This window comes from Prenolepis imparis, unplaced genomic scaffold (genome assembly GCF_030444845.1).
Source record: "Prenolepis imparis isolate NDT839.2.m4 unplaced genomic scaffold, iyPreImpa1.0 SCAF_3, whole genome shotgun sequence".
Classification (NCBI taxonomy): domain Eukaryota; kingdom Metazoa; phylum Arthropoda; class Insecta; order Hymenoptera; family Formicidae; genus Prenolepis; species Prenolepis imparis.
Window position 1 is genome coordinate 22,728,965 of NW_028141161.1, and position 16,958 is coordinate 22,745,922.

General features: G+C 37.8%; 1 protein-coding gene across 9 annotated transcripts; it reads right to left on the bottom strand.

The window, feature by feature from the left end:
* Positions 1 to 253: 253 nt before the first annotated feature.
* Positions 254 to 15,558, bottom strand: LOC145934057 (uncharacterized). Of its 9 annotated transcripts, none has more exons than XM_083034269.1 (11): positions 15,340 to 15,558; positions 13,648 to 13,755; positions 12,372 to 12,782; positions 11,335 to 11,828; positions 11,124 to 11,265; positions 10,703 to 11,035; positions 10,368 to 10,612; positions 9,865 to 10,130; positions 5,528 to 5,749; positions 3,312 to 3,697; positions 254 to 2,846 (listed from the first exon to the last, which is right to left on the bottom strand). In XM_083034269.1, exons 2-11 carry the CDS (start codon positions 13,696 to 13,698, stop codon positions 2,370 to 2,372), a joined length of 3,027 nt encoding a protein of 1,008 aa, XP_082890395.1. In that variant the 5' UTR covers positions 13,699 to 13,755; positions 15,340 to 15,558; the 3' UTR covers positions 254 to 2,369. The 9 variants fall into 9 exon arrangements, with proteins under 9 accessions (XP_082890395.1, XP_082890398.1, XP_082890399.1 ...); XM_083034272.1 differs by having other exon boundaries at positions 5,612 to 5,749; positions 15,072 to 15,558; XM_083034273.1 differs by having other exon boundaries at positions 3,312 to 3,529; positions 15,072 to 15,558.
* Between the last annotated feature and the right edge of the window lie 1,400 nt (positions 15,559 to 16,958).

Genomic DNA, 16,958 nt, shown 5'->3' on the forward strand with positions numbered 1-16,958 from the left:
GATCGCATGTGACGTACAAACGCGCATTAATAAATTTGTCGTCCTCTTTATATAATGCCTATTTGATATAGTTTTACTATGTACTAATATTATACATAATTATATATTTAATGCAAACGCGACGGCGCGACGACCAAAATTGGCTGCAATTTTATCTTTTTTCTTAAATCGCTTTCATGTTCGAACTAAAGTTCTACACAACGCTCGGTATTATATACGTGCGCGATCACAGATACGCCACGCAGTCACGCTCTTATTTATCTCTTTTTTTTTTACTTTTATCTTAACGGTAAATACGAAATACATGGCCTTACAGGATGATCGCTATAGTGATAGTGTCTCTCCTTTCTTGTGATAGACGACATAAAAAGAATCATTAATTGTTAATTAATTAGATTTAGTAACGAAACTAAAAATAAAAAAAAAAAAAAAAAGTGAATATCTTAATAACACGAATTCAATTTATTCATCGATTTGTCGTTGGTCTGTTTATATATTCAAGACTGGGTGTCAGTGGTGTCCGTTTGTTCGCAGTTGAATTTTTGTTTCCCTAAACAACATGTGCGATTGAATTATATTGCACTCGATCGTAATAATTAAGACTAAAAATTATAGCGAGTTACGCATAAGTCAAACGATTGAACGCACACACGGATTTTTATAATATCATTCATATCGATATATAAAAGATAATTTTTTTTATCGGAGCTCAATCCTTTGGCTATTTTATCCTCAAATATTACGATTTCACGATATTTTGGACAGAGATCCACTACATCCAAGATATTAAATATCAGAATTATAGAAATACAGAATATATGAAATAATCACATATTTATAAAGAGTTAATATAAAATTGTTTCATTAGTGTTAGAAAATTAGAAAACAAAATTACTATATACATTTGTGATTAATACTAAAAATAATTTGTCAAATTCAGTTAGTTTTTTTATCGACGATCTTTTTTACATAAAAGTATCATATCTGTTTGCAAATCGGACCCACTTTAATTAATTTAAAACACCATTCCGAATCCAATAAAATCGTGCAATCATCAGCCTTAATAGTAAACTTTCATAGACAAAAAATAATACAAAGTTAGTAATTAATGTGCAATCATAATCAATGCCATTACAATTATCGAAATTAAACTTTACTGTACTTTTTTGATTCACGTTTAAAAAATTATCTGTTTGCAGTGTTGGGTAAAATGTATTGGCAAATAACGATTTACCAACATACATATGTCACAGGAAAATATTAGTAATATATATTAGTATGTGTGTGTGTAGTATTAGTATATATTATATATGCAGATATCTATAGAAAAATATATTATATATGCTAATATTAATATATTAATATTATATATTAATATTATATATTAATATTAATATTAATATATTAATATTAATATATTAGCATATATAATATAGTATATTATATCCTATATACATATATATTTATATACAATATATTCTCTCAAAGTCGTTATTCGTTATTCGCGAATGTATTTTATCCGACACTATACGTGTCATCAAAAGATTCTTGAAAACTTCACTACTGGCGAATTCATACGGATATACATATACTCTTCTCATATGAAAATAACATACGAACATAATAATCCAATCGCCGTCGACATTATATATTTAGTGCCTTTTTGTTAAAATTACGGAAGATTAATAAAGTACAATGTTAACGAAGTAGAACTATTACATGCTTAACTATTACATCACATAGTCGCAAAGTTCCGACACTTTGATGTTTCTTTTGCACAAATTTGAAACGAACACACACATCGCCTACACGTTCGTTACCACACAATCGACATATACTTATCAAGTATATAAGCATATAAATGAAGCAAAACCAAAAACTTTGGATAATACGCCGCCTGCATTGTCGCAAGTCGAGCAATCATTAATGTTCCAATATATGTTTCATGCGCATATCGCGAACAATCGCTTTGTATCGTCCCGAATAAAGTTCACTGCGAATTTTACCGAAATGAAGTTGGCATTATAAGCTGTTGCAGAATCGCAGATGGATCGCGCAGCCCGCAGCACGCGAAACACACGATGATTCAAATATTATGGTGTATATTAATAACCTCACCACTGCAATCCAAGAGTTTCCTTGAAGAAACAACAAACGGCGGCGCACAATCTTCACACTTCTTCGACACAATCGTAATATATTAAGTATACACACAGCATATATCAGACGCCTTTTTTCAGAATTTTTCTTTTTTTCTATTTCTCCCTACTCTTCTTGTTTCTTTTGTCTTATTCCAGCCTCGAAAGAATTTTCCGAGCTTCTTGAATCATTTTTAGGATTTCTCTTCTTTCTTCATCCGGATTCCCGATCTAATACGACGCTAGTACGCCGGGCGGTGTCGGCACGACTACCGTGTGTTGCGGGACGACGGGAGGCGCAGGTGGGGCCAACGGGTGTCCGACCAGGACTGCCGCAGCCGCCGGTATCGGCAGAACGCCGGTTTGCGGTATCACCGACGGTGTGCTAACCTGTGTCGGCGGTCCTTCGGCCGCGTGTTTGCGCAAGTGTCGCAGCATATTGCCCTTCTCGACGAAGGTCTTGCCGCAGTCCGGGCAACTATGCGGCCGCTCGTCCGAGTGCGAGCGCCGGTGCGAGACCAAGTGTCCTTTGCACATGAAATCTTTGGGACACAGATCGCAGCGGAACGGCCTCTCGGCGTTGCTGCCCTTGTTGTGGGAGCGCATATGGAAGAGAAGATTGCCCTTCAGCGGGAAACTCTTGCCACATTCTGTGCACACAAATGGACGTTCACCGGTATGGCAACGCATATGATTCACGAGATGCTCCTGCAATGGAAAATTAGAAGATGTAGATAAGAATATCGCTCATATTGCTATGTAAATAGAGATCCGATTAAATCTTTAGCTCTGCATATATGTTAAAATTAAAAGAAGTATAAAAAATAGATACAAGAGTTTATTTAAATTCTCAAATAAAATTTTTTATTAATTTATCATTTATAATGATGTATTTTTGCACAATATATTATTTTCTTGTACCAATTGATAAAGAATGGATTAATACAAGGAGTAAATATTTTTCACATTTCGTAGCTAAAGGATTAATTGAAATTTCGTTATTTAAATGTTATATAGAGAAATTGGAGTCATATTTTACGTTTCCAACAAGTATTACAAAATAGAATTATTTAATCGTTTGAGAAATTGCCAATATTTTGAATTTACTTTTTAATTAAATATTTCGACACATAAAAATTATATCGACGTAAAGATGACACGAGGTCGACGTACCTTTCTTGTGAATGGTTTGGAGCACACGTTGCAACAGTGTGAAGAATCTCCGGTATGTTGACGGAGATGATTATTTAGATGTTCTTTCCTAGTGAACGTCCTCTGGCAGAACTCACACCTATGTGGAGATTCGCCAGTGTGGATGCGCACATGATTCGTCAAATGCTCCTTACGAGTAAATGACTTGGAGCAGAAGTGGCATCGGTGTGGCGATTCGCCTGTATGTTGACGCACGTGATTGGTCAAATGTTCCTTCCGCGTGAAGGATTTGGTGCAATACTGGCACTTGTGCGGTGACTCACCCGTGTGCTGCCTGACGTGGTTCACCAGGTGATCCTTCCGCGTAAATGCTTTCGGACAGTATGAACAGCGGAAGGGCGTCTCCCCTGTACATATTTTACAAGCGAATTCGCAACGTTTGAGATAAAAAAAATAGGAAACGTCTTCGTCATTCAGAACTCAGTGGAGTTATCCTGCACAAGGCGAGTTTTGCCTGACGCAACGCATAGAGAAGGCATAATATCGAATGGAATAAATCCCGATGTACTTTTTCTTTCTATCCAAAAATTAAGTTTGCGTATTTAAAATACGTACTTTGTATTAAAGCTGACGTCGAATTAAAACATGTAGGAAATTCTATACAGAAGAATTGTGTCAGTTGGCTCCAATCTCTTTTTACAGGGTGCAATACGTTATTAACAGTCTTTAATAGTTAGTATCAACAGATACTAAATTAATTTAATTTTTTAGGATTTTTGTCTAATATTACAAAAAATTATTGTTGATTATTTAGCGTCATTCGGAGAATATCGTCCGCATGCGTGAAAAATCCTGCGCTACAGACATATTATTCGATATTGCCGTATCCGTACGTTACATCAAAGGAAAGTCAGCTTGTACAGCAATAGACTATAGTATTTTGAAATTATATATATATAAGTATACATACATATATACATGTATATATATACATATATATTTTTTTTTAACTTTGTATATAGCAGATACTGAAATACTAGTACACTACTATTACTTTAAGCATGAAACTTTCTATTTCACGATTATGAAGCAAGTAAATATTGATTTCTTTCTCGAGAATCTCGTATCTAATCTATCACACTACTCTGTATCAGCGTTGAAACTAAAACTGAGACTTGTGCCATTAATGACAAGATGAAGTTATAGGAGCAATATAATTATTTACAAGTCTCCGATATGTGAAATACAAAATTTGACTGACAATTGTATTAGAGGATGCAAACGACAACACTTATAAATTCGAGGAATTTTTGTGTGGAACGCTGTTAATAAAAGGTATGGTATGGTATGAGAGCGGTGTATTAGGCAGAACAGCAGCAAATGTTCTTGGGAATTCAATGATGATGGGAGATTTTTTAATTTTATTTTTTTGCGATGATCAGATCGAGTTAGATGCGCGATGGTGTAAACATTAAGAGACATACGATGAGAGCGACTGAATGAGAGTGAACTTGTGATGAAACTTTAGGATGACCCCGTCTAAATCAAATCTCATGCAAATGTCTGATCAGCTAAATGCGTCACACACACATATACAGGGTGTTTCAATTCTAGCGGATCAATCATTAAGTGCTAGAGTCTCTTAAATAAAGACAGACTTTGATATTGAAATATGCAAATATAATCTGAATTATGATCGATTGAAAATAAAAAGTTTATCGCGATATTAATTTTAAAAAGTCAAATAAATAAAATCTTATTCTTTGTTCAATTTGAAATAGAGTTGCAACGTAACGTTTTCATGTTCCAGAATTCTCATGTTATTATTACGTAGTGATCATTAACATGCAGAAATATTTACGTTAAAGAAAAATCAATTCTCTATCTGTCAATCTGTAAAGCATCTGTATATGTAAAGCCAGTAGAAGTGAAATAGCCCCGTATGTAAGCCAGATGTGTGAAACCGGAAGCGTATGGAGAGGCGAGCGCCCCGACTCGTGTTCGATCGCATCACTTGAACGTGACGCAACGCACGAGGTGACTCTCGCAGTCTCTAATCGATCTCTTAACTCTAAAAAAAAAAGGAGAAAAAAAAAGAAAAAAAAAAAGATGATTTCTCTCTTCTTCTCTTTCAATATATATGTACATAAAATAGATCACGATAATACAACTACTCTTAATAGAGATAACGATTATATCGGTTGCCCGTGAAGTGAACATCTGCCAACCGCTCTCACCTGTGTGTTGGCGGATGTGGTTAACAAGGTGTTCCTTTCTGGTGAACGATTTGGAGCAGAAGCCGCATCGGTGTGGAGACTCACCCGTGTGCTGGCGAACGTGGTTCAGGAGATGCTCCTTTCGCGTGAATGTCTTCGAGCAGAAGTCGCAGCGGTGCGGCGTCTCGCCCGTGTGCCACATTATGTGGTTCGTGAAGTGCTCCTTCCTCGTAAACGACTTACCTGTATAGCGGCAGCGGAGAAACAGAAAGAAAAACCCGAAAACAGGCACATTTCATTAGATTGCAATTGTCATATAAGATAGATAAATGCGTATGATAAACGTGGGTATATATAAAATATAAACCGATGGGACGATTTCAAATACAGATATTAGACATTTATAGAATCATGATCGTGTCATTATCGAATCGTTAGTGGTCATTATATATAGTTTATGCGAAAATTAACATTGCGAGACGTCTTCCTCCTTTTTACGAATACATAAGCATTAAAAAGCCACACCTTTCAATTTTTTAAATTGATTAAATTATAATCACAAGTATAAAATTACAAGTGACGTATGGAAAAAGACTATCAACCGCTTATCAAGCGTTGATCTAATTCCAATTTGTCAATAGTAATTAACTCGGCAAAAATTTTCCAAATTTTGCATAATTTTCTTATTAAATATACATATATAGAAGTTTTTTTTTTAATATGAAGCTGCAAAAAAAATTGATAGAATTTGTATTACATTTCCATTTTCCATTTCCAAAAATTACATTAGATGAAGTCAACGCGCGCTTGTATATATACACGTGTCACGTGACATGTATAGATTGACGCGCATGCTTGCAACCCTTCGAGTAAAAATACAAAATTTCGAATTTTCCCACTTTGTGTGGCAGACGCGACTTTTACATTTATTCGTACTTTTCGCGATCGCGTAACGCAAATATTACCGAAAATATAATTATCGTGCCGTCTAATTTCGCTTATTAACACGTAGCTGACGATTTGCAACAAAATCTCAATTTCGAGAGTGCATTTTGTAGCGAAATATCGAATCCATTTTATAATCTCTCGAGCGACGTGCAAACGAAATCGATGAATTTCGCTGCAGCGCCGACGATTTAACGGGCATTTGCAGCAGCTATGATTAAATTGCTGATGACGAAACCACCCCGCGAGTATTAAAACAAGATGGCATTGTTAATGACGCGATAAAATTAAGATTATTCCACTGGACTCGAAGAGTCCGAGGCCTTCCACAGCAAAGATCAGCATCCTCGGACCCTGATCAAAAGCAAGCGCGAAGAAAGCAGTCTACGTCGCGGAATTAATTTCGACGTATCGCCGATAAAATGGCAAAACGTGAATATATCAAGGACCTAGAAGACGACGCGTATATAATAAGCAAGCATAGCGAGCTAGCAGAGGGCTAAGGCGAAAGAACGTTATACGAACCGCTTAAATTTACGAAATAGCAAGTCATGCCATCACAGTTCACGGCCAAATGTTGGGTGAGAAATAAAGGGCCCCCTTATAGAGAGAAGCCGGCCGGCGGCTGCAGGCTCGCGCGATTTTCGAGGACTGAAGAAGGAAGAAAGAGGTTCCCCGTCGTCGTTGTCGAATGGGGGAGGGCAAGCGCACCGACACGATCGCACAATTCTCTAAGGTTAGAGGGGCGGCCCCCCTCGCCTCCGCGAAGGAATGCGCGCGACCCGCGTCCCGCGAACCGGTAGGGGCGAGGGTGGACGGACGGACGGAGGGAGGGGAGGAGAGGGGCGGGCGGCGGCTACTCGCGATGCGCGATCAATTCTCGCGAATTTTATTTCACCGCGCCATGTATATAAACCGGCCGCGACTTGCGTACAGCGCGTTCGACGTAACTCCGCGTCGCGTCAATTTCGCGCACGAAGACCCCCCGAGAGACAGATACTCGTGTCAAATCCCATCGATCTCGCGCGCCTACGCGACAGCGTCGACCTTTTTTTTTTTTCTTCCATTTTACACTCTCGGTTTATAATCTCCGAAATTCGCTCACGTTTCAGAGATGCAGAATCCTCCCGACAATTCTAGAGTCTTTATCGAAAGCGTTCAGCTCATCTTTATTTATAATTCCTATTGAAATGGTTGTTTTCATAAATAAAGATTTATGTCTACGAATCTCTTGATTCTTTAGATATTTTTATTCAAAATTTCAAGTTAAATTAAAGATTTTTTAAATGCAACTTTGAAACGAGTATATTTATGTATTCTTTTACGTTCTTTAGTCATACAAATCACAAAGAAAAAATAAAAAACCACTTCAATTTTGAATATTAATTTGAAAAACACACTGAAAAGAATCGAAAAGTTTTCATAACTATATTATTTAATTGTATAATATTCTTTTATTATCAAGATTGATAAAGACTTAAACAAAGATTGCATTGAAAACTCGCAAATTTACATATGCTCGCCATATTACGAATTGTTGAATATATACATGCAACATTATCAAAAAATAAATTTTTAACAAAATTTTACAATTTCCAATAAAATTCCATAAAAGTGTTCCCAATTTTTCAAAATAAAAAGTTTTTCGAATTTTTCTTAAATGGGAATAGATAACTTGTGTTTAAATATATATTTAAAGTTACATTAGACTTTTTCAACATAATATTAGATTTTAGTTGTTTTTTTTCTCATATCTTTGCACCAATTATAAAGACAAACTTTCAATAAAGATAAATTTATTCTTTTACAAGTTCATAAAATGAATAAAATTAATATTGAATCATAAATATATAAATATAAAAATTTAATTATTTATTCGCCTTCTTTTAGACTGTAAATATATTTGTCTACATTCTGTATCTCTCTGTAAACGGAATTATCTTTTTCTTACTTAATATTAAAGAAAAGATTCAAGCATTCAGTTTAGAGTAAATTGGCAAAAAATATATGCGGCAATAAAAGATAGCTCTACATATAAATACTTTAAAGCTTACAATGCGTTCTCTGAAAAATGTACACACTGTATCAATTCTCATATTAACGCAAATAAAATATTATCAACGTAAAATGCATTAAAAAGCGCATAAAACTGCATAAAAAGCATACTAAGAAATATATTTATTATATCAAAACTAAATTAGTTTTTAAAAATTATAAATGTAATTTTTAAAAATCAAGTTAGATTTTAAATTAAATGTATTTTTTATCTTAATGAAGTATTTAATCATATAGTACTATTTTTTTTATATAATTTTCAATGCATTAAAACAAATTTTATAACATCAAAATTTATAATTGCTAATTTTAAAATTTAATATTAATATTTTACAATTAGCAAAAATGTAGATAAATAAATATCATTAAGACTTTTATATGTATATTGAGAAACACAACTTTCAAAAGTTTTAATAAAATTGAAACTAATTTCTATTTTTTAGTATTAATTTCTAGGGTTAATTTAAGAGTATAGATCTCACTGATAAGTAAGTAAAAATTGTATGTAAATGAATCATGTACAATTAAATATCTTACTTACCTTATTAAACGCTTCAAATTTCGTTAAATTTGCATTTTTTGAATCTTTCCCCGCCCTTGTGATAAAATTATTTAATAAAATATTTAATATTTTATACGAGTATACCGATAATGACCGATAATGACCGATTATTACTATATACTCTTTATATTACTATATACTCTATATAATTTGTCAAAGAATAATTTAACCAATTTTATGTTATAAATCGCTGTCATAGGCGAATATCTTACTCTTATGAAAAATGAAAATTAAAGTGATTGACAAATTTAAACAACTAAAAGCAAAAACAGGCCAATACGAGCTAATAAACATAGAGAATCATGCAATGATACATTTGCCAATAGTATTGAAAATGACGAAACAATTTTTACTCGGCTTCTCTTCAACTAAAATACAAATATGATGATTATAAATGACACTTATATTTCGATTGCATAAGATTAAGAAAATAAAGGATATATGTCATTTCGTCATTTTCAACACAAATGAGATTTGAGTGTATCATCGTACAGACATCTATGCTATGTGGCTTTATATATTGGCTTGTTTACCTTTAGATATTTGCTAAATTTCTCTTCTATTTACAAAAATTGAGCACGCGAAAAATTTATATAAAAAAAAAGCAATTGTATGTGAATTTAAAGTAAGTCTCTGGAATCGTCCCATTAAACCGTAATCGTTTAGCTTCGATATAGATTTTAAAAATATAGTCTCTTTTCTCATCCTGAGAATTATTTTCCAAACAAAAGTTGTCACTTGCGTTTTTTTGAAATTTCACGCAGAAAGATATAAAAAATAGAATTGCATCACTCACCGCATATTTCACAACGGAACGGCGTGTCATTCGTGTGCGAGCGCATGTGATTAGCAAGATGCTCTTTACGTGTATACTTCTTGCCGCAGGCTTGGCAATGATGAGGGGTTTCTCCTGTATGCCACATAACATGGTTCATAAAGTGTTCTTTGCGAGTAAAGCTCTTCTTGCAAATATCACATCGATGCGGAGTTTCACCAGTGTGTTTGCGAACGTGATTTACCATGTGTTCTTTTCGGGTAAATGTCTTCGAACAATATTGGCATCTGCAACACAATCATGTCAATAGTTTCCTTCTTATTCTTATTCTGTTGATGCTATTCTTGTAACATCAAATAATTAAAATTTTTGAAAATAAAAAACAATTTTTAATAAAAAATTTGTAATCGTTTAATAATATATATAATTATCCAAAAATTTTATTAAACACAATGTTTGCCATTTTATATTTATCCACCAGTTTTAATTATCCTTTGATTTCTAAAAGATTATACGTGACTTACCTGTATGGTGTCTCGCCGGTGTGACATCTCGTATGGTTGTCCAAATGCTCTTTGCGCGCAAAACTCTTACCACAGACTGTACAATTGTAAGGTTTGTCAGTGGCGTGTCTCTTCATATGACGTTCTAGCGAAGGTGCATTCGCAAAAACGTGAAAGCAAACTGTGCAAGTGAACATGGAGCCACCCAAATGACACTTGCCGTGACGTGTCAAATCATTTGCGTTCGAGAACGCTTTACCGCATACCTGAAATTGTCAATCGAGTTTATTATATTGACTTATAAACCATTTTGAATAAATCGCTACTACATGCGTAAAAGATTCACCGCGCTGTACCTGACACGTAAATGGTTTCCTTTCGGTATGATATCTGCGATGCACGATGAGCTGATAACGAAATTGAAAGATCTTTCCGCATATCTCGCAAGCGTGACTGCCAACCGACACGGGTGACGCGCTTGGACCAGGAGTCGCCTCGCCGTCACTCGATTTTATGTCAAATTTGTTTAGTGGTACCTGTTGTACGATTGGAGTACCATTCTGTATCGTGGTAACTGTCTGCGTAGGAACAGTATTACCCACTAGAGTCGTTCCAGCCGCAATTTCGCTTTGTAGCTTCCCAAAGACTTCGTGATAAGCTAGGAGTTGGTTAATATCTTCAACGTTCACCTATCGAGTAAAAGAAAATAATTGATTGACTTGCAAACTTTCAATGTACAACTTTTAGATGTGACTGTTTACACGTTGCATTTCGCACCTTGTACATATTTTGTACCATTTCGACGCCGAGAGTTTTCGCCAAATCCTGCTCGTTTCCCGCGCTGATTTTCACAACCGATCCGTCCGCCGTTCTCACATCCATCATGTGTCCTCCTGGCTTCAAGTCAGGGACTTGGAATCTGCAAACAACAACATTGTTATCTATCTCAACATTAACGATTAAAAATAAAGTATCTTTGTGTACATACTGAGTCATATTCAGCTGCCGCAATTCCTTTTCTTTCTCGGGTTTCTCAGAATTGTTCTGACTTCCTCCTTCGGTAGTGGAATTCCCGCTGATGTTGACCCCGATCTGCGACTGCTGCTGCATCAAGCTCTGTTGAAGATCTTGCGGTGGTTGTAATTGCAGATCGCATTGAACTTGACAGTGAACCTGATTGTCGCTGCAGCGCTCGGTGGTGCAGCTACCGCCCTCGTCCTTGACTTTGTTGTCGTCTCGCTGAGCGCTTTGGTTGTGTCCTGTCGGTCCGTTGTTCTGGGCGTTCTGATGATTTGGCATCTGATGATGGGATTGTTGCTGCTGCGACGCCTGTGCTTGCTGCTGTTGCTGCTGCTGGTGCAGCTGCTGCTGTGCTTGTGCCTGCATTTGTTGTTGCATTTGTGCGTGCGCAGCCTGCAGGTGACTAACGCTCGTCGGTATATGCGCGCCGTCTAAATTAAGGCCGGGAAGAGATACAGGAATCTAGCAAAAACAAAATACAAGCAAAATGTATTATTATTATTAAATATATTTTTGCCATTAATAAAGAAACAAAAGCTTTAAACGAATAGCTTATTTACAGGATTGTACGAGCTTTCATTGATATTCGAGCAATTTCCGATGATTGTAAAAATGTATCAAATAGTTGACGAATCTAATCTGTGCATACACAAGATTGTGCAGCATAACAAGAGTGATGACTGATATTTAGAGAATAGTTTTTATACACAGAGTGGCGAAACACAAGATAAAATTCTTTGCAAAATTACAGCTGTGATTCAAATATTAAACACAAGTTCCAAAATATTTAAGCATTTATGAAATATAATTTTTGTTAAATTTCGTTGTTTGCGGCTGTCATTGCTACATATGCCGCCTACTCACACGCATTTCCGTAAAAGAGTGCGCGTAAAAGACTGCTGCAAAAGCATAAATCTATGTAATTGCTGCTCGAATCCGAGTAAGCCGCATCCAAATTTTGAAGTTGTGTCAACACAAAACACGTGCTACTACACAATAACAAACCTGCGGATTCGATTGCAGAGAACTGTGGTGGCTGCTGCTGCTAACCGATGGCTGATGATGATGATGCGCGGCTGTAGATTGTTGTTGATGATGCGAGCTGGAAGTCAACGCCATTTCCTGATTCAGTGAAGAGGCTGACTCTTTGGAGGATGACGCCTCCCCACCGCCACCACTCCTATGCGAGGAGTTGTGGTGGGAATGATAGACCGAGACCTGAGGTAGCGTTCCAGGAAGCAATCCGTGAAGATTGAGGACCCAATACTTAGCTACCGAGGAGGCTAACGCTACGGCAGTACCTACACGCAGGTCCGCGGATGAATGGGGGGTACTCCCTACATTGCCAAGACTCGCGGTCGCAGTAGCCAAACCACCTGGGTATGATGGACGACCACTTTGACCCGCATTTATATCCTACCGATATACATTCAGACATTTGTACAACATTGATAGGGCATGCAGCGGCATGCACCAGGCTGAAGACCAATCGACAAATGCGCCACTTTTCATACTTTTCATGTGCATCGAATGATTCCACGGATATATATCGAAGATTATCCGTTATAAGAGAGTATTTATACTATCCAAGACATAGTAGTCGGTGTTTCTGTGTTGTACATTGTACCGTATACATGTACTGTGCGTGTACATTGAGAAGAAAACGCTCTATCATACATCTGTCAAGCACCATACAAACCGATCATGAATGGATACTCTGTTTTCAAGCTTGCCTAAGTATATAATATATATGCAACCTGTTAGAAACCTTGATACATAAAGATATTATATATACTATGGAGATAAGCAAAGTGTTAGAGTTACAAGAGTAGAGAAATCCAAGCATAAGCCATCTTGTATGTTGTATACAATATGCTACAAGCATTTCTAACCTACGAAAACTACAAATCACAATCTAAGTGATATAAAAATGCAAAGTAAAAATATATAACAACAAAACTTGATATAAGTAAAATAATTGTAGAATATAAATATATAAATTAAACGTTGCACGCTGAATCAATTACTATTAAACGATACATATCACGTGAAGCTATATTTAAATCATTGAAAATTCTCAAATTATAAATCTAATTTCTCAGACGTAAGGCACAATTTGTTAAAGCAGACTGAAAGTGACACAATCCATGAATTAAAACGAGGCTCATTATACAAATGTCTTAAATATTACTATCTAACATCAGCACAGTGCATCTGTGTAATCGTCATTTGCGCATTTGTAGTTTGGTGTATAGCCTGTTTCAATCGGAAAGTACCTCACCTCTTGTTGTGCCTGCGTAGTCGCTGGCAATGCATGCTGCTCACTATTCATCTTCGTTCTCACTGAAGGATATTAATTAAACGTGTCTGACAAACTTCATTTTTCATCCTGTAAAATGCATTATGTAAAATTAATCTTTGCACAGTTATATGTCAAAAGATGCTGACCCATCGATAAATGGGTTGTGACAAATTAGTGCGTAAGCATTCGCGTAAGAATATTATTCGAGATGTAAGTAAAGAAAACAATCGAACACTATCGTACAGTCGTACACGCGCTAATTGAATAACGTAACGCGCGACATATTGAATCCGTTGACGAATTCTTTTATCGTACAATATCGATTCGCGACGCGTATCAATACCGTACATTACGTTATCTCGAATCTTTCCCCATTTGCGGTTTTCATCACTCGAGTGTCCGAAGGAGCAAAGTTTCGCGGACGGAATTCTACGCAGTCGCGATCAAGGACCGATCGGGAATCAGCGAAATGTGCTATCGTTCGCTTAACCTCGAAAAGTCTGCCGTGCCACGAAAGCGACGGAGAGCACAAGTCGTGTGCGTAATCGCGTACGCATAAACAATCGCGTCAGGCTAGCGAGTGAGCGAGCGAGCGAGCGAGCGAAGGTCGCGAGAAAGAGAGAGAGAGAGAGGGGGGGGGGGAGCGCTCTCGTTCGTGACGAAACTGATGACGATACGCGATGACGAGCGAGAAAAAAAATCTCGCGGATATATACCTCGATATACGATTATTATATATTAACCTCGCGGGCCTCTTTTTCTCGGCGGGCTTTCCGGGAAAGGGTGAGTCATCCTCGCGATATGGACGCGACGCGACAAAGGTCCGTCGTCCCTTTCGGTCGCGATTAAAATCAAGCGAAATATATATATATATATATATATATATACATATATGTGTATATTTGAAATTATTATATAGTTGGTCGAAAGAGAAAGCGAGCAATGGAGCAGATGTATAAAAAAAAAAAAAAAGAAAAAAATATAGAAAGCGCGAAACTTGAAACGAACGGGATCTCTTAATGGCGCGACCAGCCGAGAACAGCCAACAGCGCGTATCCAACGAGTAGCAACAGCGTCGTCGTCGTCGTCGAGGACTACGACGGACGCCCGGGTATCCTCGGCGGACACCCGTCGTCGGGCATCGTCTCTCAGTACCGTCATCGTCGCTCTGGTTCGTTCGCTCGCTCGCTCGCTCCTTCGTTCGCGGCGAGAGGCGAGAGCAACGAGACAAGAGACAAGGGGACAAGGGGCTCGACAAGATGGACGTGCTACGCGGATTCGGGGCGAGGGGGATATGGACGCGCGGTGCGGCGCGGAGCCGCGCGCCGCGACGCAACGCGACTCTACTCGGACTTTTCGCGGCTCGAGGGAGGAATAATAGGAAAAAACCAGTTGAAACTCACGTGGTGCGCGGTGCCGTCGGCGGTTCTCGCATCTCGTTCTCCGTCTCGGCTCCGAGGCCGCCTCCTCCTCGCCTCCTTTGCCACACACACACATATACGGACAGACGCAACGGGGGAGACGCGCGGCGCGCGCTCGTCACTCGTCGCGACACGGTGAGCGCGCGGGGTGGAGGGGGGGGATATCTCCTCTCCCTCTCTTTCTCTCTCTCTCTCTCTCTCTTTCGACACCGCCGCGCCGTGCTCCTTTGGCCGCCTCCCGTCGTCTCACCTCGCCATGAACGCCCACAAACAAATCGCCGATAATGGCCACGCGCGCTCGTCCACCGTCTCCTCGACAGCTGCAACGGGCAGCCCGACCGAGTCGCAATGCGGGACGGCCGTTTTCGATCGCGACGGACGCCGAGTCACGCGGGATTTTCACGACAACGTCGGCCGCGGAGCCGCTACGTGCTCGCAGTTAACAGAAAATGCGACGACTGTCATGGCGGCCCCTCGCCCACCCCGCAGGAACTTACGCGCGCGCGGGGCGCCGCCGAGTCGACGTTCGCGACATCACCTTCTCCCCCGATTTTTTCGAGCCCAACGACCCGGCGATAGCGAAAAATTAATTATTCGCCCTGTCTCGCGCCGAAATATCGCTCCAGTCCTTCGCATTCGTTTAGGTAAATGCATCGATTAGCTCTTCTCGCTATCGTTGAAGCTGCGCGCGCAGCCATCGATCGCGCGCGCGTTTCGCCCACTTCCGCTGGCGGGAAAACCGCCCGATTACGAACCCGCGTAGTCCCATTACTTGGAAACAAAAGCCTATTTTAATAGTCACGCTACTTAACATGGCACAATTTGATTGATCAATCGGAACAAATAAATTTTTTGTTTCTTCTGTCTTGTGACCAAACGTAAAGGCGTGAGCGCAGATTATAGACATAACATCTAAAGGAAACAACCAATCAAAGTTCTTCTTTTTTATCCCCAGGACAGAAATGAAGAACTCTGATTGGTTGATTCGTTACACGTTATGCAAAAGTTTGTGCATCCGCTTTTAACTTCTGTGTACCCATATTGACAGATATTGCTCGTCTATATATTTTATATGTCTATGGTTATCGTGTGGTGATATCGCGTATTTTGACAATTCGGAGAAACGCGCGAGTTTGATACAATGCTTGAAAAATGAGAGAGAGAAGAAAATGTATAATTCACCCTGGTCGAGTTTATAACTGAATGACTGTAAAGGTGCCTTTTCATGCTGACGCTCGACGCTCATTTTTAGCGTCAAAAGACGTCACGTGACCAAAAATAAAGATACCAATTCGTCAATTTTGGTCACGTGACGTCTTTTGCCGCTAAAAATGAGCGTTGAGCGTCAGCATGAAAAGGCACCTTTACGGCAGAAATTACATATTTTGTACACGGTACTTTTACACGGTAATTTTATTCATTAGATATAAATTTTATATCAAATTTGTTTTAGAAACACAAGGATGATAAAATGCTTGTTTTGAACAATTATTGCTATAAATTATATTACTATATATATATAATTCTGTAGATTAATGACATACGTTTATTTTATACTATTTTGCATCCTATATATTTTTCTTTAAATTTTTTAACTTATTAAATATAATGCATGATATGAAAAAATAAGTGATTTAACATGAACTTTGCAATAATCTGAAAATAGTAAATTACAGAAAATCAATACATTATTTGTAAAATTCCACTAATATCAATATATAATGCATTTATATTTCGATTCCTAACATCACTCATCAACACACACACCATGCATAAATAATCGTTGAAAAATATATTTTCTTAAAAGGAAGAAAAAAGCACAAGAAGGTAGTAAAACTGAGAAAAATTTGATTTACAGAAATATATATT

Coding starts and splice junctions, on each gene's coding strand:
- LOC145934057 (XM_083034269.1), bottom strand. CDS start 13,698: ATGAATAGTGAGCAGCATGCATTGCCAGCGACTACGCAGGCACAACAA. Junction 11,266..11,334: donor CGGCAGCTGAATATGACTCA/GTATGTACACAA, acceptor TGTTGTTTGCAG/ATTCCAAGTCCCTGACTTGA. Junction 10,613..10,702: donor GGAAACCATTTACGTGTCAG/GTACAGCGCGGT, acceptor TGACAATTTCAG/GTATGCGGTAAAGCGTTCTC.